This window comes from Tachysurus fulvidraco, chromosome 26, assembly GCF_022655615.1.
Source record: "Tachysurus fulvidraco isolate hzauxx_2018 chromosome 26, HZAU_PFXX_2.0, whole genome shotgun sequence".
Taxonomy (NCBI): domain Eukaryota; kingdom Metazoa; phylum Chordata; class Actinopteri; order Siluriformes; family Bagridae; genus Tachysurus; species Tachysurus fulvidraco.
The window spans coordinates 16,582-41,145 of NC_062543.1; the positions used below are offsets into that span (position 1 = coordinate 16,582).

At 37.6% G+C, this 24,564-nt stretch overlaps 2 protein-coding genes across 6 annotated transcripts; both read left to right on the forward strand.

Moving 5' to 3' along the window:
* Nucleotides 1-1,600: 1,600 nt before the first annotated feature.
* On the forward strand, nt 1,601-4,558 carry LOC113638272 (putative C-type lectin domain family 20 member A). Its single transcript, XM_027139306.2, has 6 exons — nt 1,601-1,804; nt 2,764-2,825; nt 3,063-3,431; nt 3,754-4,086; nt 4,184-4,275; nt 4,445-4,558. Exons 2-6 carry the CDS (start codon nt 2,789-2,791, stop codon nt 4,556-4,558), a joined length of 945 nt encoding a protein of 314 aa, XP_026995107.2. The 5' UTR covers nt 1,601-1,804; nt 2,764-2,788.
* A 10,733-nt stretch (nt 4,559-15,291) lies between these two features.
* On the forward strand, nt 15,292-24,341 carry LOC113638271 (putative C-type lectin domain family 20 member A). Of its 5 annotated transcripts, none has more exons than XM_027139297.2 (7): nt 15,292-15,352; nt 21,113-21,249; nt 22,206-22,267; nt 22,526-22,894; nt 23,221-23,553; nt 23,651-23,742; nt 23,901-24,341. In XM_027139297.2, exons 3-7 carry the CDS (start codon nt 22,231-22,233, stop codon nt 24,012-24,014), a joined length of 945 nt encoding a protein of 314 aa, XP_026995098.1. In that variant the 5' UTR covers nt 15,292-15,352; nt 21,113-21,249; nt 22,206-22,230; the 3' UTR covers nt 24,015-24,341. The 5 variants fall into 5 exon arrangements, with proteins under 5 accessions (XP_026995098.1, XP_026995100.1, XP_026995103.1 ...); XM_027139299.2 differs by having other exon boundaries at nt 15,298-15,352; nt 21,116-21,249; XM_027139302.2 differs by lacking the exon at nt 15,292-15,352 and having other exon boundaries at nt 20,254-21,249; nt 22,561-22,894.
* Nucleotides 24,342-24,564: the final 223 nt, after the last annotated feature.

Sequence of the window (24,564 nt, forward strand, 5' to 3'; positions counted from 1 at the left end):
CACAAAATCTTCACTCAATCCCCATTCGGCCATGATGTAAATTTCCAGTAATAGAGAAAAGTTCACTAAAGAGAAACTTAAGCTACTTCACAATTACTGTGTTCTTAAACAGACAGTTCAAAGTGTAGAATTCGATGTGTGCATGATGTGAATCAATAGTTTAGTTACTCAGTTCAGTTCAATGTCCAGACGATGCCATTAAAACGTCAACGAAGAAGATCCTTCATCGGTCGGTTGCAGAAGCGTTGTGTTCTTGTGTTGTCGAACCCACAGCAGATCTGGCTCATCCGGGTCACGGCACCAAATTATGTAACGTGTCTGGACAGGTCACTCTCACACACACAAAGACCACATGACCAGTCAATGAAACTCAGCTCTTTTCACTGTAAGAAAAGAAATAAAAGATGAGACATGGGGCATCAGCTTCTCCTTCACAGGTACACACACAATATTCATATATTGAAGGGAGAAGCGAGAAGGACATGCGTCATCGAATGACACAAAATGAAAACAAATAATCATAATACTGTATTTATAATAATAATAATAATAATAATAATAATAATAATAATAGTAATAATAATAATAATAATAATAATAATAATAATAATAATAATAAATGCATAACCCACATTTCCACACAATACATACAAGAATGGTATACAAAAGGATACACACACACATATCTATATATATATATATATATATATATCCAATACCGTACCATATATTGAAGGGAGAAGCGAGAAGGACATGCGTCATCGGCCTCATTCGGAAATTACTGAATCGACCGCATGGCGCACACGAGGAAGCCCCACCGAAGTGTCCCACTAATAACATCTCCTCCCAAACAAATTCCCAAGGAAAGGTTCTGCTACTTTAATATTATATCCTATGAACAATAATTAAATACAACATTTTGTGGAGTTCACTAAACCATTCTTTAAAAAAAAAGAAAAAAACAAAAAGACACAGGTCAGGTTAAATTAACAAATTCCCTTTCTACACCAGTTACACAAACCGCAATGTGGATGACCTCAAACACACTCTTCACCCTCCTGCCATATGGAAAAAGGTACTAAAAGGGCACTCACAATCTACTGTGTAAGTGTTTCTTTCCACGAGCCATCAGACTCCTCTACAACTGAACTGAACTGAACTGTACCGAGCACACACACACACACACACTCACATGTGTGGACTGCACTGATCTGCACCAAATACACTCTTGTCCAATACACATCCATGTCTACAGAAACACCCACCTGCTTACATGATGTTTTGCACACTTTTTGCACATGCTGTCTTGCACATTTCAGTCAATTCATGTTTTGCACACTACATTTCAATATTACATTAAGTGTAGATATGTTTAAATAAAACCCTCTTGTTCAGATTCCTATATTTTTGCACAATGTACTGTATAATATACAGAATGCACACCGGTCAGCACTTCTTTTTGTGTATTGTTTTGTAGTGTTTTGGATTATCCTTGCTAACTTGGCTTGTACAGTAGATCGCTCGACCTCTGCCTGTTTCCTGTTATTCAGTTTTCATTCACGATTTGGAATAATCTGCTAAAGTGAACTTGATGGTAACTTAAACTTGAACTCCAGTCCTGTTCAGTTTGGTTCATTTCAGATTTACATCCAGTTTGTTTTGTAAAGTAGGGAAAGTTGGAGGTGCTATTTGGCAGCATGTCAGATCACTGTTTCATCAGATTTTAAAGTACGGACCAGAAAGACACTCAGATACACTGTTTATCAGCTGCAAAATCTGATGGTTTACCTCCTTCACATTTCAGGTATGTTTCAACATTCTACTATTATTATTCATTCATTTCCTCCCCTCAGTAGGGGAAATTGTACAGATTTTAATATGTGGGATTAAAATATTGGGGTATTAACAAAAAAATTACATTCAGTAAATAATTAACAAATAATACAGTTCTCAAAAGCTCATAAAAGTCTATAATGTAAAAATATTTGAATGTCATTGTTTATTAGAAAATTATTGCTGAGTTTAAGTCTGGTGTAAACCTACATTTTCCAACAACTCACCTGTGAGTCTTAAGTTGTCTTAATAATTATAAATTAGCAGTTGAACTTTATTATTCACTTATGCATGTCCAGAGTTTATAAAGAATATATAGTTTATAGTTTTTTTTAGCATTTACGATGTTTTTAATTTTGTTGTCTTCATGTTTAGAAAAGTAATTATATAATTCTATTTTAAATGTGATAATTAAGGAAACCTGTATCCCGAACATCCCTGACATGTAATCCAGGTTTGAACAGAAAATTAATCCCCAGTGTGCGATCCTACTGCCGGACTACCAGACACTTGTATTTGGGCTATAAATAATTACAAATAAATATTTATTTAAAATGATGGTTACTAACTAAAACCATTACTTCTTGTGTAAAGTCTTGTGAAAAATTAATATTACAAATGTTGTCATTGCCTGTTTCATAATTAAGCTCAGCTTTTTTCAGTTGTGTATCAGTGATTTATGTGTCTATTTAAACCACTGTGTGTGTTCTTTTCTTTAAAGGAAATGTTCTGTGTTTTCACAATGTTACAAAGCCTCTTGTTTATGTTCATCACTTTGACCACATTTTAGTTTGTGTGACCTGATTCAGAACTATCAATTTCTTGCTGTTTTTTTGACCTGCCTTTGCCTTTTTTTTGGTCTGCACAAACCCTCCACTACTGACAATTTAAAACTGCTGAGAGATTTTAATCATGTTTCTTATGTCTTAGTGACTTTATCCTCAACACATCAGTAATGGAGCAGCGTCTATTCATACTCCTGATTTTCACAGGTGAGAGAAGTGTGTGTGTGTGTGTGTGTGTGTGTGTGTGTGTGTGTGTGTGTGTCTGTGTCTGTGTGTGTCAGTGCTTAATGTGCAAGTTGTGAACAAAATGATTGCTTAATCAATAAAATATAGCAGCTGAAACACAATTAAAGTAAGGAGAAGAATGTGAAGAATTAATTAAATTAAGGAATAAATTCTGACAGAGCTCATATTGCATAAAATGTTTAATCATTTTTTCCCCAGGATTCATCCCTCTCATCCTGTCCATCTCTCGTCAGTACTATCTGATCCAGCAGGGGAAAACCTGGAGTGATGCTCAGGCTTACTGCAGAGCCACATACACTGACCTGGCGATCATCGACAGTAATGACAACATGGTCCGACTTCAGAATGAAGCACAGAGACAACAATTCAGTTCCAGTGCTTGGATTGGACTCTACAATCCCATCAACAGCTGGCGCTGGTCCATGGGAAATGAACCACTGGGGACTACGTGGTGGTATTCAGGTCAACCCAATAATATTGTTGGACATGACGAGTGTGGTGCGATTGGTCCCTGGGGTTGGAATGATCTGGACTGTACTTCACTACACTCCTTTGTCTGTTTTGATGGTAAGACTTTACATATTGCTCACTATTATTTTATCAGTAGAAAATATTGTTTCGTAATAAAAAAAATTGTGTGTATTCATGCTCACTGTAGTGATTGTAGTGGCACGGATATTATGACAGAACAAATTTCAGATTTGCCTTCGTAAATGTTTACATTTCAGACACATAATATTTATTTGATCAGTCTACCAGGTCTACATGTGTGCCATGTTCTTGCTGTTCTCTTGAGAGTTTTAATGTTGTAATCTGTATAGCTTTTTATTTGTAAACGTATTGAAATTGCCTGAATATTCATGTTCATCATGTGTTTTTATTCTCACAGTCAGTAAAACTGGAAATCAGAGGTACATTTATATTTCTACTACTATGACATGGCTTGACGCTCAGACTTACTGTAGGCAGCATAACACAGACTTGGCCAGCTCGAGAAATGCAACTGAAGAATCAGTGATACAGGGACTGACCTCTGGCTGGACTTGGTTTGGTCTGTTCAGAGACTCCTGGAAGTGGACAGACCAAACTAACTTCTCTACCATCAGCTGGATGTCTGGAAAACCAGATAATGCCCTGAAGAATGAAAACTGTGGTTATATAAATAACAGTCAGGCTGTTGATGCTCAGTGCTCAGACATAATGCCTTTCTTTTGTTACGCAGGTGAGTTAATGATTTATTCAGTCTTATATTTAGACATTTAATTAAACTGAGGTCAGAATGATAGTTTAATTGTGTGTCATTGTGTTTCTGCATTTAGAAATCACAGGACAACAACAAATACTAAGAGTGAAGGTCCAATCCAAAGAGGATGTGAATGATCCTGCAGTGATGACGGCCATCTTGGAGCAGGTGGGTCTCATCCTCCATAAGACTTATAATGTATATTTTCATTATTCATTAAACTCTGACACATAAACTGTATTGTATTTAGATTTAAAATGTTGTATTCAGTTTCTGTATCATTTTCTACAAGATAATCCTGCTTTGTTTAATAATATAATTTTATTCTGTTCTTCAGATCAAAGAGAAACTGAAGGATCTTTTGAAGACACAGAACATCACAGTGAAATGGCGAAAACAACCAGATGGAGTTGTGTTTAACAAGCTGAAAGGAAAAAATATACTACCGTAGAAGATTAAAGTGTGATCTCTAAATCTAAATTCTTTTAAAGTTCTCTTTATATTGATTTTGGAATATCTGTTTAGTTTTTATATGCATTTTAGCATAATAAGAATCTGATGTTAAATCTCTTTCTATAATTAATGTGTAGTTTGAGATTCTATTATGAAACACACTAACTGTACATTATAATAAGGTCTTTGGATAACATCTTAGGTGTAAGCAGATCCCTTGACATCATGTGTAATATTATTCTTATACTTGTATGATACTTTAGCACTGTATTTATTTATTGATTTATTAATGTTACTTATTTATCTATTTATTAAAAATATACATTCATCACTGTTTCTGTGTCCTTGTGTTGCAAAAATGTTTGTTTCTACACTCTCAGTTCTTCATTTAGAGAAAAGTCATGCCTACAGATATGTACAGGTTGGTGTGAATGACTGGCCAGCAAACTCACCTGACCTGAACCCCATAGAGAATCTATGAGCTATTGTCAAGAGGAAAATGAGAAACGAGACCAAAAAAATCTCCTCCATGCCAAACTGAGGCAGTAATTAGAGCAAATAGACCCAAACCGAGTTTGAGTACATGTACAGTAAATGAAGAAACTGTCCAGAAGGCCAACAATTCACTAAAAATATTTTTAATGGTCTTATAGAGTATTCTAATTTTTTGTGATAATGTATTGGTGGGTTTTTGTTAAATGTGAGCCAAAATCATCACAATTAAAAGAAACAAAGACTTAAACTATTTCAGTCTGTGTTACTGAATTTATATACTACATCAGTTTCACTATTTTTGAGTTGAATTACTGAAAGAAATGAACTTTTCCACAACATTCTAATTTATTGAGACGTACCTGTATATGCACTTGATATTCAGTTGTAGTGTAGAAGATTCAGGAATGAATAACATATGATAATAATGTGTCATCATAAATATATATAAATCAACTGTATTGTGTTGAATATGAAAAGTTTATTCTGATGAAGCACATTATAACTTAATAAAACCTTTAGCTTGAGACAAAGTTAAAGGATTTAAGTGATTACAGAACATGTAAACATGTATACATGTAACTCTATACTTTGCTTTAACACAAATTCAAGGGTGATGCAGCAGCAGATATCATACTGATACCAGCTGCATTCTTTTGTTATTTCAGTTGAAACAGGCCATCGTTTGTAAGTTTATTTGTTTATTTTATATTATTCTTGTTTAAAAAATTATTTTAACTACATTTAAAAAAGAAGATTTGCTGTACATTTAACAAAGATGATTATCATTGGAATTAACGCTGAAATCTGTTTAGTCATAAAAGTTACCTTCATTTCTAGTTTTTACTTACAGTATGTATTTTAGTTAAACAGAAAATAACATCTTTCTTTCTTTCTTTCTTTCTTTCTTTCTTTCTTTCTTTCTTTCTTTCTTTCTTTCTTTCCTTATTTTCTCTCTCTCTCAGTTTTGCACTTAGTTCTCCTAATCCAAACCCAACAGGATTTCTTGGTTGCCCAGTTCCACTTCACGATATACAGCTGTAGAGAGGACATTATAATTAATAACACTCTGTTGTCACCCAGACGAGGATGAGTTTCCTTTTTGTTCCTCTCAAGGTTTATTCCTAATATCGTCTCATGAAGTCTTTTTTTACTACCATTGCCTCAGGCATGTTCAGATTACCATTGCCTCAGGCAGGTATTTCGAATCACATCACAAATTATTATGTATCTGTAAATTTGCTGTGACACAATGTATGTGCACCTGAATATAATGACTACCTCTGACCATTAAGCCATCTTATACAGTACACGTAGTGTTGTATCCTGACAAAATTAAAACAATACTGAGTTTAAAATTGCTTTCTTAATGTTAGGGATTAGCGCAGATCCGTGATGGATCTGCGCAGATTTATGGCCATGTGCATTTGTGTTTGTTTATGTCACGTGATTGCCCTGTCTTTATCTGTTCCTCCCGGTCATCACACCTGTTCCCCATTGTGTGTGATTGTCCGTGTCGCTATATATTTGAGCCGCGTTGCATTAGGCAGCGCAGCTTCATTGAATATATTGATTGTTCCCTGTGTAGCATGGTATATGTTTGTCTTCCTAATGTATTAAACCCCTTTCATTTGAAGCTATCCTGCGTACGGGTCTGTCACCGCACCACCTCCGTCCGGGGACCTGACACTTAAGGTCCATCATTGAGTTTCTTTCACATAGAATATAGACATGTTATTGTCACATGACCTATTTATGTGAACTAATGCACTAAACCTTTAAGCCCTTACAATAATAGTGAGGAGACACACAGATGTCCAGAATGTCACGTCCCACACCGACATTGCACATGCATTCCGCCTTCTTTTTCCCTTTTGGAGCCTCTTGTGGATTTTATATCCTTACATTTACATTTACAGCATTTGACAGACGCCCTTATCCAGAGCGACGTACATAAGTGCTTAAATCTCTAACATTGAATACATTAATGCTGGTTCACTAGGTTACATACTTAAGATACCATGACTTTAAAACATTTGTTCAAAGTTACAATGAAAAAGTGTCAAACGTTTTTTTTTTGGTTTTTTTTTTAATGAAAAAGATAAGGAAAGAAGTGCTAGTTGAAGTGTTTCCTGAATAAGTAGGTCTTCAACCGCCGCTTGAAAATAGCCAGTGACTCAGCTGTCCGGACCTTGAGGGGAAGTTCATTCCACCACCTTGGTGCCAGAACAGAGACGAGTCTTGTAGTATACTTGCCTCTTACCCTGAGAGATTATGGAAACAGTTGAGCAGTGCTGGTAGATCGGAGGTTGCGGGGTGCAGTGCGAGGAATGATGAGGGCTTTGAGGTAAGAGGGAGCTGGTCCATTTTTGGCTTTGTAGGCCAGCATCAGTGTTTTGAATTGGATACGTGCAGCTACCGGAAGCCAGTGGAGGGATCGCAGCAGCGGGGGGGTGTGCGAGAACTTTGGCAGGTTGAAAACAAGCCGGGCAGCTGCATTTTGGATCATTTGCAGAGGACGGATTGCGTTCATAGGTAGACCTTCCAGCAGTGTGTTACAGTAATCCAGTCTAGAAATGACAAGAGACTGAACAAGTACTTGAGCAGTCTCTGTGGACAAAAATGGCCGAATCCTTCTAATGTTGTAGAGAAGAAACCGACATGAGCGAGTCACGTTAGTAACATGAGAGGAAAAGGACAGTTGATTGTCCATGGTTACCCCAAGGTTGCGAGCTGGGCCTGAAGGGCGGAGCACATCGTTGTGCAAGGATATAGCAAGATCATGACCTGGGGATGATCCACCTGGGATGAACAGCAGTTCAGTTTTGCTAGGATTGAGCTTTAACTGATGAGCAGTCATCCATGATGAAATTTCTGCCAGACATGCTGAGATCCGGTCAGAAGCTGTAGCATCTGAGGGTGGGAAAGAGAAGATAAGTTGTGTATCATCAGCATAGCAGTGGTAAGAGAACCCATGTGATGAATGTGATGAACCAAGAGAGTGAGCATACAGGGAGAAAAGAAGAGGACTAAGTACTGAGCCCTGTGGGACGCCAGTGGAGAGTCTGCGTGGAGCAGATGTCACTCCCCTCCATGTTACCTGATACGAGCGTCCTTCCAGGTAGGAAGTGAACCATTCCCAAGCTGATCCGCAAATCCCAAGACTCTTGAGGGTGGATAAGAGAGTCTTGTGGTTGACCGTATCAAACGCTGCTGAAAGGTCAAGGAGGATAAGGACGGATGACAGTTTGGCTGATCTAGCAGCATGTAGTTTCTCAAAGACATCCAAAATGGCTGTCTCTGTAGAGTGAGCTGCTTTAAAGCCAAACTGGTTGGGGTCTTGGAGGTTGTTCTGTGAGAGATAGACAGACAGTTGTTTATAGACAATGCGTTCAAGAATTTTTGAAAGAAATGAGAGAAGTGATACCGGTCTGTAGTTACTGATGTCTGATGGATTCAGAGCAGGTTTCTTTAGGATGGGAATAACCCTTGCTCTCTTGAAAGTAGTTGGTACCTGACCAGATGCTATGGATCTATTGACGATAGTGGAAATGAAGGGCAAAAGGTCTTGTGAGATGGACACAAGAGAACCTTCAATTTAAATAGGTAAGCCCTGCCTTAAGGGAGACTGAAACTACTCCTGATTAATCAGCTGGGAGAACAACAAAGACCAACACTATAAAATCAACAATGGTATAGAATATAACACAATTCAAATCACACTACTCTAGAACAAAGTGAGTTAAGCAGATAGTATACAAAAGACAGGAACCTACTTTACCAGAAGACAATATAATCAAATGTAGAGAGTTAAAGCACACTCCTGAACTTATCCTGAACTTATGTTATGCCATTTATGTTCTGTGGAGTTGTTTCTTCACTTTGTTTATAACCAGTGCTCTCCTTCTCTGCTGCACTTTCCTGGTCTCCTGGACTATGGTGTGACTGAGTATTACTTTCAAGCTCATTGACAAGATCTCCACCGGCTCCCTCTTCCTGCTTTTGCTTCCGCTTGCTTCTGGTGGCAGCCTGACACAAAATAGGAAATTCTTGTTCAAAAAGAACAATTTTGCAATTTTTATTTACAAGAATGTACAAAGATTCCATATGAAATTCCTTTGACTTTTGCTATCAATTTGTCTTTTTAAATGCAGGCAGTATGATAAGCAATGTATTTTAGACCAGGTTTAGACACCATGCACATTTCAGACCATAACACGTCTACTTCACTTAATGAGATGCAGTAGAGCCGGATGAAATATAAAGCTGAACAGTGACAATGACACATAATTTAAATATCTCTCTTCCTTGTCAGAGCTACTCATAATCTGTCCTCTACTGCTGGTTTCTTTCCTCTCTCCAGGGGTGCAGTTAGCATCATTATACTTCTAATTATATTCTCATATGGAGTCATTATAACTTTGCTTTTTATACATTTTTGGATTCATTCATTTCATTTCCCTTTTGTGGAACATTATAGTTATTTCTGAACAGAAATATCCACAGTGAGCTTACAGACAGACCACCTATCTGTCTGCATGGTGCTGTTGGTCCATGACCTTGTGAACCAGTATCCATGTTTTCATCGATACAGACTTCAAAGATTTTTTTTAAGTCATTCTGGATGATGTCATCTGCAAGGTGTTGTAAATGTAAATGTAAATCTCCATGTGCCCTGAATGAAAAATGCAAATTGTAGTTCTGCTGAATAGTTTACATTTTAATGACGGAATTCTTTGATGTCAGTGGAATGCAGGAGCATGTGTTTATGTAAAATGGGATAAAAGGGATGGAGTGATTTGCATAAGTCATTTTGCCTCAGTTTTAACAAAGGATAATAATCTCTGAAGGTCAATGTCACGTTTCTTAGATGAAGCATTGCACAACACATTTATTCACATAAGCCACAATCTAGCATAATTTTACCCAGTAAAATAAACACATGAACATGCGTGACAGAAACATGACACAAACAATGATGACCAGACAGACACAAGGGCAGGTATAAATAAGGCAACATCTTAGGCATGACAAGCAACAGGTGGGAAAAGACACACGGCCTTAAAACCAGAATCTCTGCCAGCAGCCCAACTAGTAGCCTGACAGAATTGTCCCAGAAGTTCATGACAGACACAGAGTCAAATTAAAACCATAATATTCATGTTTTTTCTTTATATTTCTGCTGATATTTATACGGGTAAATTTGTGCAAAAAGAACAGCCAAAAACAGAAATATTTACAGTTTCCATGTCACAGTTTCTCTGTTTACTCCTTTTACTTGACTCACATTTCCCCATGTCTTGTACCTACATTACTAGCCTTGTTGTCTTTCCTATTTATCTGGTAAGTTAACTAAAAACTGTTCTGTTGCTCAGCAAAGTACTCATATCATATCATATATGTTAATAAGTGGGTTCTCTTACCACTTTTGCACCATTTTACATAGCAGCATCAGGGCCTGTGACTATAAGCGATGTTTTAGCTTAGTGATTGTATATTGTATATATTGTATATATTGTATATCCCCAATGAGCAAGCCTGAGGCGACTGTGGCAAGGAAAAAGTCCCTTAGAGCGAAAAGGAAGAAACCTTGAGAGGAACCAGACTCAAAGGGGAACCTCATCCTCATTTGAGTGACAGTGGAGGGTGTGAATATAAATATACAGTCTGATAATTGTGTATTGATGAGGAGGTTGTTGTCCTCTAGGACCACTTGGATTTGGCATCTCCTCAGAATGGTCGAATGCTTCATGAAGCAAAGTCCACCTTGAGCTAGAACATCTCTAGATGCCTCAGGATCTAAACATGGTTGGCTTCATCTGAATGAAGGTCAAAAATCTTCATGACACGGAAGACAATCTGAGCTGTTACAATCTCTGGATGCCTCTGGATGGGTAGAAAAATAAAATCAGTGGAGAGGCGTAGCTGTTGTTCATAATATTAGGTAACGTGTATGTAATATTATGGGATGTATTATGTGTATGTCTGACTAAAGAGATGAGTTCTTAATCTACATTTAAACTGGGAAAGTTTAAATACACAACAGGTCGAGTGGTTGATCGACTCTGGAGCATCAAAGCATATGACGTGTCATGAAGAAATTCTCCAAAACTATCAGCAATTTCCAAAACCACAGTCAGTGAAACTCGGTGACGGCAGAGTGGTTGATGCACTAGGACTTGGTAATGTTAAGCTGAGAATGACATTCACAGTCGAAGATGTCAAAAATGTCACAATGTTTGATGTGCTGTATGTTCCAAAGCTATCTGAGAATGTTTTCTCAGTGGGAGCTGCTGTTAGAAGAGGAAATATGGTGCGGTTCCAAAAATCTTGCTGTTACATCCGTAGTAAAAATGGAGATCTCCGAGGAATGGGAACACAAAGATCTAATGGGCTGTATCAGCTGGATGTCGAGGGAAATTCACAGATTTTCTCTCATTAACTTTGATAAAGTGTTAATTGTAGGAGATTTTAACATTCATGTTGACGACACAAAGGACGCTTTAGGACTCACATTTATGGACTTACTAAACTCACTTGGGCTTAAACAAAACATCACTAGAGCAACTCTGTTCTGGAAATAACCAGAACAGAAAGAAGTGTTACATAAAGCTGGTGAGCCTCTTCTTAATATCATTAACTCCTCATTATCTTTAGGTTACGTCCCGAAGTCTTTTAAGTTTGCAGTTATTAGGCCACTCATCAAAAAAACCTAACTTAGATCCTAATGAACTATCAAATTACAGACCTATCTCACACCTTCCGTTTATGTCTAAAATACTTGAAAAGGTTGTGTCTGTCCAACTGAGCTCCTTCTTACAGGAGAGCAACATCTTTGAAGAGTTTCAGTCAGGTTTCAGGCCCCATCATAGCACAGAAACTGCACTTGTTAAAGTTACAAACGACTTGTTCTTAGCTTCGGACCAAGACTTTTTGTAGAATTAAATGGTGAATCCTTCAGTTTATTACCAGTTAACTATGGGGTCCCTCTAGGATCAGTTCTAGGACCTCTGCCAAATTAACTCAATGTCTCATAGAGAAAAAAGACTGGATGATCTGTAATTTTCTGTTGTTAAACTCCGATAAGACAGAAATACTACTTATAGGTCCAAAAACCAATACAAAGAAACTCTCACAACTTAACTTCCATTTAGAGGGATGTACTGTCACTAGTAGCTCGACAGTGAAAGACCTGGGGTCTCATTTATAAAGCATGCGTACGCACAAAACGGGGCTGGAAACGTGCGTACGCCAGTTTTCACGCAAAGGTTGTGATCTATAAAAAACAATCTTGACGGGAAAATGTGCACACCTTTAAGCAAACTTTGAGATGTGGAGACAAAGGGAATTGGTGACACAGATGGTGAGGTTAGTTAGTCTAACTGAAGTTAGATTGTAGAAAATTCATGTGAGAAGAACGATTATAAGAATTAATGACATTTTCACTCCATTTCATACGTTATATCCACATTATCATGAAGATTAAATCCAACAGTGTTATTTGTGCCAATTGTTTCAGGCTATATACATCTTGTAAAATCCAAACGTAATTCAAAATGTATTAAAAAATAATAATAATAATCAGCGCTAATTCATCCAGGGTGTATCCTGCCTTGATGCCAAATGACGCCTGAGGATAGGCACAGGCTCCCCGTGACCCGAGTAGTTCGGATAAGTGGTAGAAGATGAATGAATGAATGAATAACCAGCGCTTACAGTCACATTGTCCACAACGGGAGCGCAGGAGGAGATGGGGCTACATGTGATACAGAATAGCATGAAATGCCCTTTTATTACAGAACTGCAGAACACGGTGTACAAACTAAATATTTTCCTTAATATACATATATCATAAAATTTTAAAGTCTGCAAATACAGTCATGAAGCACAATCGCTCCTCATCATCGGCCCTAACTATTACGGTGTTCATTACAAAACCGTCATGAAGAAGTATGTGTTCACTATAACATTTTTGTCTTACATTTTCGCCCACAAATTAATTCTGTGATTTTGTCAAGGTGTTAACGATCAGTCTAACTGCTAGAAACATATAAATCCTCCGGTGACCCGGGTATGTAATACTTCATGATGGCACTGCTGGCACTGTTGGAGGATTACGCCAATGGGAGAATAAGGAGAGAACGAGTTTTCAGGGACCATGATGATTTCCTGGCCCATGATGATGACTGGCTAATAAGCTGATTTAGATTCCCTAGAGCTGTGCTCTTAGATATATGTGTTGAATTGGATCCAGTATTAGAGAGGGCACCATGCCATCCCAGTCTATATACAAGTCCTCACCACTCTGGAGTTCTTGGCAACCGGCTGTTTCCAGCGGGAATTGGCAGACAGGTAAATTATTTACATATAAAAAACTATAAGTAATCCTCAACTTTGTGTCTAAGACCTTTTTGTATATGAAATAATTCTATTATCATCTCACCCTATATGTCTGGTATATCACAGCCATCCCTGAGTGCCATAATATCTGTTGTTTTGAATGCTATACTTAATATGGGTAGTCGATACATGAGCTTCCTCTACACTGTGCGAGAACAGACCGAAATTAAAATGAAATTTGCAGCAATGTCTGGTTTCCCAAATGTAATTCCGCGCAATTGACTGCGCTTATGTTGCTATAAGTGCACCATCTGAAAATGAAATTGCTTATGTTAATAGAAAGCAAATCATATGTGACTCCAACATGACCCTCACAAACATTGTGGCACGCTGGCCTGGTTCAACACATGATTCCTTTATCTTGACACATAACAGTGTAGGGAACAGACTAAATGCAGGCGCAGTACGTGATGGCTGGCTTCTTGGTGAGTTTAACAATATTAAAAAGTACAAAATGTAACAATTTTGTTTTTAATATAATTATAAACTGTAGGCGACAGTGACTACCCCTGAGACGCTGCTCCTAATTTTTAAACCCGCAGAGCGGAGAGGAAACTCATTATAACGAGGTCCACTCTCGTGCCCGCGCAGTGATTTGCATTGACTATTTATGGTTAAAAATGGGCGTGTACAGGGCGGGATTTGAGGCTGGTTCACATAAGCACATCTGCGGGTGATCTGTGATTTATAAAGGGAACATTGCTTACAGGTGTGCGTACGCACGATTTTATAAATCGGGATTTCTTTTGCCATTTTTGGCTTTTGGGCGTACATAAACTTTTAGTAGGGATCCTACGCACAGTTTTATAAATGTGACCCCTGGTGTTTATTAGACAGTAATTTGTCTTTAAAATCATATCACCATATTACAAACACAGCCTTCTTCCACCTTAGAAATATTGCCAAGCTGAGAAACATCCTGTCTGTCTCTGATGCTGAGAAGCTAGTTCATGCATTCATGACCTCTAGACTGGACTATTGTAATGCATTACTAGGTGGTTGTCCTGCATCTTTAATTAATAGGTTACAGTTAGTCCAAAATGCAGCTGCCAGAGTACTCACTAGGACAAAAAAGTATGACCATATAACCCAAATTTTATCATCTCTACACTGGCTACCTGTTAAGTTTAGAATTGATTATGAACTGCTGCTACTTACATACAAGGCTCTTAATGGTTTAGCTCCCATCTATCTAACTAGTTTTCTAACACGTTACAATCCTTCACGCTCTCTGAGATCACAAAACTCAGGACTTTTGGTAGTTCCCAGAATATCTAAGTCTACTAAAGGTGGTAGAGTGTTTTCGTATTTAGCTCCCAAACTTTGGAATAGTCTTCCTGATAGTGTTCGTGGCTCAGACACACTTTCCCAGTTTAAATGTAGATTAAAAACTCGTGTACACACATAATACATCCCATAAAATTATGCACCAATACTATTTCTAAGGTGGAAGAAGGCTGTTTTTGTAGTATGGGTGATATGATTTTCAAAAGACCAGATCTTTCACTGTTGAGCTACTAGTAACAGTACATCCCTCTAAGTGAAAGTTAAATTGTGACCTTTTCTGTGTACTGGTTTTTGGACCTATAAGTAGTATTTCTGTCTTATCGGAGTTTAACTACAGAAAGTTGTAGTTCATCCAGTCTTTTGTCTCTCTAAGGCATTGAGTTAATTTGGACACTGTGTCTATTTCATCTGGTTTTGATTAGATATATAACTGTGTATCGTCAGCCTAGCAGTGGAAACTAATCCCATGTCTTCTAATAATGTTCCCTAATGGAAGCATGTATATCGAGAAAAGCAGAGGTCCTAGAACTGACCCTTGAGGGACTCCATAATTAACTGGCAATAAACTGGAGGATTCACCATTTAATTCTACAAAACGGTATCGATCAGACAGGTAGGATCTAAACCAACTTAAAGCCTGACCATGAATACCTGTGTAATTTTGTAAGCAATCTAGGAGAATGTTGTGGTCTATAGTGTCGAACGCAGCACTAAGATCAAGTAGAACTAATAGTGACATACAGTCTTGGGACGAAGCTAAGAACAAGTCATTTGTAACTTTAACAAGTGCAGTTTCTGTGCTATGATGGGGCATGAAACCTGACTGAAACTCTTCAGAGATATTGTTCTCCTGTAAGAAGGAGCTCAGTTGAACAGATGCAACCTTTTCTAGTATTTTAGACATAAACGGAAGGTGTGAGATAGGTCTGTAATTTGACAGTTCATTAGGATCTAAGTTAGATTTTTTGATGAGTGGCCTAATAACTGCCAACTTGTAAGATTTATGGACATAACCTAAAGATAAGGAGTTAATAATATTAAGAAGAGGCTCACCAGCCTTTCAGTAATTTAGTGTGAATGGGGTTTAGTGGACATGTTGTTGATTTAGATGTGGGTATAAGCTTATCTAACTCTTCCTGTCCTGTATTTGTAATGCTCTGTAGTTGTGAGTGTAGAGCTTTAGGTGAGACTGAGTCACAAGATCTGTCATGGGTTGAACATCAACTATTTTGTTCCTGATGCTTTCAATTTTATCAGTGAAGAATCTCATAAAATCCTCACTATCAGAATCAGAACCAGAATCAGCTTTATTGCCAGGCATGTTTACACATGCGAGGAATTTGTTTTAGTGACATAATCTCCACAGTGTAACAGGATGTCATATGCAGTATAGAAGAAATTGTATGTACACATTTACAGGTGTGAAAATGTGCAGTTTAAATACACATATGAAATATACATATGCAAATAAGTATACAATATATACAATTTGTATGTACACATGCAATTGTGAAGTGTGCAGTTGAAGTAAACAGTACAGACAATATGTATGCATGTATGTACAGAGTGCAAGTATGAAATGTGCTATTGAGGTATACATAGTGCAAATATTAGGAGTTGTGTGTTCCATGGTGTTAATTGTTCATCAGATGGATTGCTTGAGGGAAGAAACTGTTCCTATGTCTGGTCGTTCTGGAGCTCAGGGCTCTGTAGCGCAGACCAGATGTTAACAGTTCAAAGAGGGAGTGTGCTGGATGTGAGGGGTCCAGAGTGATTTTCTTTGCTCTTTTGCTCACTCTAGAGGAGTACAGGTCTTGGAGAGTGGGGAGAGATGTGCCAATTATTCGCTCAGCAGTCCGGACTACCCTCTGTAGTCTTCTGAGATCGAATTTGGTGGCTGAGCTGAACCAAACAGTTACTGAGGTGCAGAGGATGGATTCGATCATGGCAGTGTAAAACTGTTTCAGCAAATCCTGTGGCAGGTTGAACTTCTTCAGCTGACGAAGGAAGTACAACCTCTGCTGAGCCTTTTTCACAATGGAGTCGATGTGAATGTCCCACTTCAGGTCCTGGGAGATTGTGGTTCCCAGGAATCTGAATGACTCCACTGCTGTGACAATGCTGTCCATGATGGTTAGTGGGGGAAGAGCAGGGGGGTTTCTCCTGAAGTCCACTATCAACTCCACTGTCTTGAGCGTGTTCAGCTCCAGGTTGTTAAGGCTGCACCAGACAGCCAGCCGCTCAACCTCCAGTCTGTAAGCAGACTCGTCACCGTCCTGGATGAGGCCGATCAGTGTGGTGTCGTCTGCAAACTTCAGAAGCTTGACAGATGGGTCATTAGAGGTGCAGTCATTTGTGTACAGGGAGAAGAGTAGTGGGGAGAGAAAACAGCCCTGGGGGGGGCGCCAGTGCTGACGGTGCGGGTGCTTGATCTGAGTTTTCCCAGTCGCACTAGCTGCTGCCTGTCTGTCAGAAAGCTGGTGATCCACTGACAGACAGAGGAGGGCACGGAGAGCTGGGTTAATTAGACAGACAGAGGAGGGCATGGAGAGCTGGGTTAATTAGCACAGAGAGCTGGGTTAATTGAACTGTGATGGAATAGTGTGTTCACATTTCTGTTTTTTTGTTAATCTAGCAACTGTGTTAAATAAAACCCTGGGATTGTTCTGGTTATTTTCTATGAGTTTGCTCAGGTGCTCAGCCCTAGCAGCTTTTAGAGCCTGTCTATAGCTGGACATACTGTCTTTATACACAATTCTAAAAACCTCTAATTTAGTTTTTCTCCACTTTTGCTCAAGGTTACGGGTCTCCCAATTGAGGGTGTGAGTATGACTACTATACCTCGGTGCAGGTGTTTGTCTCTAACCTTCTGTAATCTGACTGGGGCAACAGTGTCTAATGTGCTAGTGAATATAGCGTCTATGCTGTTAGTCATTACATCTACGTCGTTTGTGTTTAAGGGTACAGTAAGAAGTCCAGACAGATCAGGCAGGTTATTTGTGAATCTGTCAGTAACGTGGTGAGACACAGTTAGTCTGTTCTATAGGTAGTGAGTACATTAAGAGGTAATGGTCTGTGATGTCATCACTTTGAGGTATGATATCTATATCAGTGACATCTATTCTGTGTGATATTATTAAATCTAGTGTGTGATTAAGACGATGAGTTGCTCTAGTGATGTTTTGTTTAAGCCCAATTGAGTTTAGTAAGTCCATAAATGTGAGTCCTAAAGCGTTGATGTGTCGTCAACGTGAATGTTAAAATCTCCTACAATTAATGCTTTGTCAAAGTTAACCAATAGGTCTGAAAGAAAATCTGTGAATTCTCTAAGAAAATCAGCGATTCTCTGATTCGTTGAACCCTCAACTATTAATTTAAAGAAACATTACTGTATCAGACTTTTCTGGTTGTTCCTTTGCTCCCTGAATTGCTAATACTTGTGGCTGAGCTGGATATATCTTGACGCGTGCAGTTGTATAGATGATGAATAGAGGTTGATCCAGTTTGTCCAATGACCATTTATTGATGTTGTTGTAGTGTTACAGAAAACTTAAAGTAAAATAACAATATACAATTAAGTTAAAGGAGTCTCTTATATGGCACACCACCACACGGTCAAAAGACTGTTTGCCCTCTCAGCCACACCCAGATGCTGTGACTTGGAAACATTGAATTAACACAAAGCTCAATTTGGCTCCTACAATTACATTCTTTCAACATGGAACAAAAAGAAAAAACATCACCATTCTCATATTTACAATAATAAATAAAATAAAATCAATTCGAATGTTCTATATAACAAAAACATTTTTTCTTAATTGTTATTTTATTCCCCCTAGCTCTACTTATCTCTATTTATAGTAATCCTGGGTTACACAAGGACTCAGCAAGACTAGCTATGACATCATAACTAAAAGTCTAGTCCCAGAAGGTGACACAGACATGAGGGCTTCCTGGGATGTAAAGCGTCCCACCACTCTACAGTCTGCAAACCTGAGCGACTTGTGAGGGTGGTAAGGAGACATCATCCAGACATCCCAGTTCACCAAACACTCTGTGACCATGAACCTTCATGACCTGCTCCTTTACCTAAGGAATCTATTCATGAAAATGTAGACTAAACAAGTTTGTTTTTAGCCTGGACTTAAACACTGAGACTGTGTCTGAGTCCCGTACACTAATTGGAAGTCTGTTCCATAACTGTGGGGCTCTGTAAGAAAAAGCTCTCCCCGCTGCTGGAGACTTTTGTACTTGAGGTACTAACAAATAGCCTGCACCTTCTGATCGATGTAGGTGTGACGAATCATTCAATCATTCATTTCATTCATTTTCTACCGCTTATCCGAACTACTCGGGTCACGGGGAGCATCGGGCATCAAGGCAGGATACACCCTGGACGGAGTGTGATGGATCATAAAAAACCAAAAGATCTCTCAGGTTCTGTGGTGTGAGACCATTGAGTGCTTTATTGGTTAATAATAGTGTTTTATAATTAATGTGAAACTTGACTGTGAGCCAATGCAGTGAGGATAAGATAGGGGTGATATGTTCATCTTCTGGTTCTAGTTAGGACTCTAGCTGCTGTGTTCTGGACTAACTGGAGCTTGTTTCTGCTCCTACTGGAACATCCAGACAGTAAAGTATTACAATAATCCAACCTATTTTTAATTCAGTCTTAGTCTTAGTCTTGGGTCAAATGTCCTTGTTAGTTTTAGTCATATTTAGTTATTCACATATCTTTTTTTTGTTAGTCAAATAAAAGTCTCGTCATTTTAGTCTAGTTTTAGTCCAAAAAATTGTAGTCTTTTTTTTAAAATGACACATTATTACAGATTATTACTAATCTCAAACATTGGTTAAATGTCATAATTACCTGACAAAATACACTTGTTGAATGATTTTTGTTGAATGCAAATGTTAAACCTGTCTGGTTTTCAATTTCTGATTTAGGAGACACATTCACAAATGATTAACCTGTTCTGGTTGTCTTGTGTCTCATGTTTCTGTTCAAATCAGAAATAAAATAAATATACTCAGAAAAACTGAAAAGAATAGGCCTACTTTACTGTGGGCCTAAAATACAACCTATTTACAGTCTGCGGATCACAAAGGTATCAGTGAGAAGTTGAGAACACTCGTTTAAACAGTACATACACTCGAACTTGATGCACATCACATTTTTTATTTTACTGATACTGCATTTAATTGTAATGCAAAGACCGGTCATCGGGACATAAGCTGTCATGTACAATAAAAGCGCCTGCGCAGCGACAGGAAATATCATTTAACACAAAATCCGCCTAGACGTTGGACTTGCGCTCAGGATTTTTTAATTTTTTAAATTTTTTTTTTTTTTGAGCGGCGTGTGGATGAATTCTTTCTTCCAACAGCGCGAAGCCGCGAACTCGTTCTGAATATTTTAAAGGCGTAACAGCTGATGAAAAAACACAGACAATTGTAGACGAAAATGAAGTTTTTATTTTATACAAAACATTTTCGCCTCATCTTTTTTCGTCAACAATAATGCATGTTAATTTAGTCTTAGTCAGCGTTTTTGGACAGTGATGCAGTCTTGTCATCGTCTCGCCTTAGTCATAAAGGTTGTTGACAAACATATTTCGTCTCGTCTCGTCTGACGAAATTAACACTACAATAATCCAACCTAGTGTTGAACTAGTGTTTTTGCATCATGTCAAAGGTGATGGTATTGCCGCAAAGCAAATAGCATTATGGATGACCTCAAACACACTCTTCATCCTCCTGCCGTATGGAAAAAGGTACTAAAAGGGCACTCACAACCTACTGTGTAAGTGTTTCTTTCCACAAGCCATCAGACTCCTCAACAACTGAACTGAACTGAACTGTACCGAGCACACACTCACATGTGTGGACTGCACTATCTGCACCAAATACACTCTTGTCCAATACACATCCATGTCTACAGAAACACCCACCTCTTTACACGATGTTTTGCACACTTTTTGCACATGCTGTCTTGCACATTTCAGTCAATTCATGTTTTGCACACTACATTTCAATGTTACATTAAGTGTAGATATGTTTAAATAAAACCCTCTTGTTTATATTCCTATAATTTATATAATAATTGCACAATGCACACTGGTCAGTGCTGCTTTTTGTGTATTACATTTACAGCATTTAGCAGACACCCTTATCCAGAGTCAGTGTAGATTCATGAAATAAAACATTTAACTGTACTCTTTAGTCAGTAGTGTTGCAGATTCCCAGATTAATCCTGATAATGCCAAACCCATGGTTACAGATCAGTATGATGAACCAATCTTTGTGCTGCATAAGTCAAACAATAAAAACCAAAATGAACCCTTCTTTAAATTACGTTTGTTTTGTAAAGTAGGGAAAGTTGGAGGTGCTATTTGGCAGCATGTCAGATCACTGTTTCATCAGATTTTAAAGTACGGACCAGAAAGACACTCAGATACACTGTTTATCAGCTGCAAAATCTGATGGTTTACCTCCTTCACATTTCAGGTATGTTTCAACATTCTACTATTATTATTCATTCATTTCCTCCCCTCAATAGGGGAAGTTGTACAGATTTTAACATTATTGGGATTAAAATATTGGGGTATTAACAAAAAAAATACATTCAGTAAATAATTAACAAATAATACAGTTCTCAAAAACTCATAAAAGTCTATAATGTATAAAATATTTGAATGTCATTGTTTATTAGAAAATTATTGCTGAGTTTGTCTGGTGTAAACCTACATTTTCCAACCTGTGAGTCTTAAGTTGTCTTAATAATTATAAATTAGCAGTTGAACTTTATTATTCACTTATGCATGTCCAGAGTTTATAAAGAATATATAGTTTATAGTTTTTTTTTAGCATTTACGATGTTTTTAATTTTGTTGTCTTCATGTTTAGAAAAGTAATTATATAATTCTATTTTAAATGTGATAATTAAGGAAACCTGTATCCCGAACATCCCTGACATGTAATCCAGGATTTGAACAGAAAATTAATCCCCAGTGTGTGATCCTACTGCCGGACTACCAGACACTTGTATTTGGTCTATAAATAATTACAAATAAATATTTATTTAAAATGATGGTTACTAACTAAAACCATTACTTTTTGTGTAAAGTCTTGTGAAAAATTAATATTACAAATGTTGTTATTGCCTGTTTCATAATTAAGCTCAGCTTTTTTCAGTTGTGTATCAGTGATTTATGTGTCTATTTAAACCACTGTGTGTGTTCTTTTCTTTAAAGTGAATGTTCTGTGTTTTCACAATGTTACAAAGCCTCTTGTTTATGTTCATCACTTTGACCAAATTTTAGCTTGTGTGACCTGATTCAGAACTATCAATTTCTTGCTGTTTTTTTGACCTGCCTTTGCCTTTTTTTTTTGTCTGCACAAACCCTCCACTACTGACAATTTAAAACTGCTGAGAGATTTTAATCATGTTTCTTATGTCTTAGTGACTTTATCCTCAACCCATCAGTAATGGAGCAGCATCTATTCATACTCCTGATTTTCACAGGTGAGAGAAGTGTGTGTGTGTGTGTGTGTGTGTGTGTGTGTGTGTGTGTGTGTGTGTGTGTGTGTGTGTGTGTGTGTCTCTGTGTGTGTGTCAGTGCTTAACGTGCAAGTTGTGAACAAAATGATTGCTTAATCAATAAAATTCAGCAGCTGAAACACAATTAAAGTAAGGAGAAGAATGTGAAGAATTAATTAAATTAAGGAATAAATTCTGACAGAGCTCATATTGCATAAAATGTTTACTAATTTTTGTCCCCAGTATTCATCCCTCTCATCCTGTCCATCTCTCATCAGTACTATCTGATCCAGCAGGGGAAAACCTGGAGTGATGCTCAGGCTTACTGCAGAGCCACACACACTGACCTGGCGATCATCGACAGTAATGACAACATGGTCCGACTTCAGAATGAAGCACAAAAACTACAGTTCAGTTCCAGTGCTTGGATTGGACTCTACAATCCTATCAACAGCTGGCGCTGGTCCATGGGAAATGAACCACTGGGGACTACGTGGTGGTATTCAGGTCAACCCAATAATATTGTTGGACATGACGAGTGTGGTGCGATTGGTCCCTGGGGTTGGAATGATCTGGACTGTACTTCACTACACTCCTTTGTCTGTTTTGATGGTAAGACTTTACATATTGCTCACTATTATTTTATCAGTAGTAAATATTGTTTCGTAATAAAAAAATTGTGTGTATTCATGCTCACTGTAGTGATTGTAGTGGCACGGATATTATGACAGAACAAATTTCAGATTTGCCTTCGTAAATGTTTACATTTCAGACACTTTATACAATATTTATTTGATCAGTCTACCAGGTCTACATGTGTGCCATGTTCTTGCTGTTCTGTTGAGAGTTTTAATGTTGTAATCTGTATAGCTTTTTATTTGTAAAAGTATTGAAATTGCCTGAATATTCATGTTCATCATGTGTTTTTATTCTCACAGTCAGTAAAACTGGAAATCAGAGGTACATTTATATTTCTACTACTATGACATGGCTTGCTGCTCAGACTTACTGTAGGCAGCATCACACAGACTTGGCCAGCTCGAGAAATGCAACTGAAGAATCAGTGATACAGGGACTGACCTCTGGCTGGACTTGGTTTGGTCTGTTCAGAGACTACTGGAAGTGGACAGACCAAACTAACTTCTCTACCATCAGCTGGATGTCTGGAAAACCAGATAATGCCCTGAAGAATGAAAACTGTGGTTATATAAATAACAGTCAGGCTGTTGATGCTCAGTGCTCAGACATAATGCCTTTCTTTTGTTACGCAGGTGAGTTAATGATTTATTCAGTCTTATATTTAGACATTTAATTAAACTGAGGTCAGAATATTAGTTTAATTGTGTGTCATTGTGTTTCTGCATTTAGAAATCACAGGACAACAACAAATACTAAGCGTGAAGGTCCGATCCAAAGAGGATGTGAATGATCCTGCAGTGATGATGGCCATCTTGGAGCAGGTGTGTCTCATCCTCCATAAGACTTATAATGTATATTTTCATTATTCATTAAACTCTGACACATAAACTGTATTGTATTTAGATTTAAAATGTTGTATTCAGTTTCTGTATCATTTTCTACAGGATAATCCTGAAAAAAATTTTATTCTGTTCTTCAGATCAAAGAGAAACTGAAGGATCTTCTGAGGACACAGAACATCACAGTGAAATGGCGAAAACAACCAGATGGAGTTGTGTTTAACAAGCTGAAAGGAAAAAATATACTACCGTAGAAGATTAAAGTGTGATCTCTAAATCTAAATTCTTTTTAAGTTATCTTTATATTTATACTGATTTTGGAATATCTGTTTAGTTTTTATATGCATATTAGCATAATAAGATTTTGATGTTAAATCTCTTTCTATAATTAATGTGTAGTTTGAGATTCTATTATGAAACACACTAACTGTACATTATAATAAGGTCTTTGGATAACATCTTAGGTGTAAGCAGATCCTTTAACATCATGTGTAATATTATTCATATACTTGTATGATACTTTAGCACTGTATTTATTTATTGATTTATTAATGTTACTTATTTATCTGTTTATTAAAAATATACATTCATCATGTTTCTGTGTCCTTGTGTTGCAAAAATGTTTGTTTCTACACTCTCAGTTCTTCATTTAGAGAAAAGTCATGCCTACAGATATGTACAGGTTGGTGTGATTGTCACCTGACCTGAACACCATAGAGAATCTATGAGCTATTGTCAAGAGGAAAATGAGAAACGAGACCAAAAAAATCACCTCTATGCCAAACTGAGGCAGTAATTAGAGCA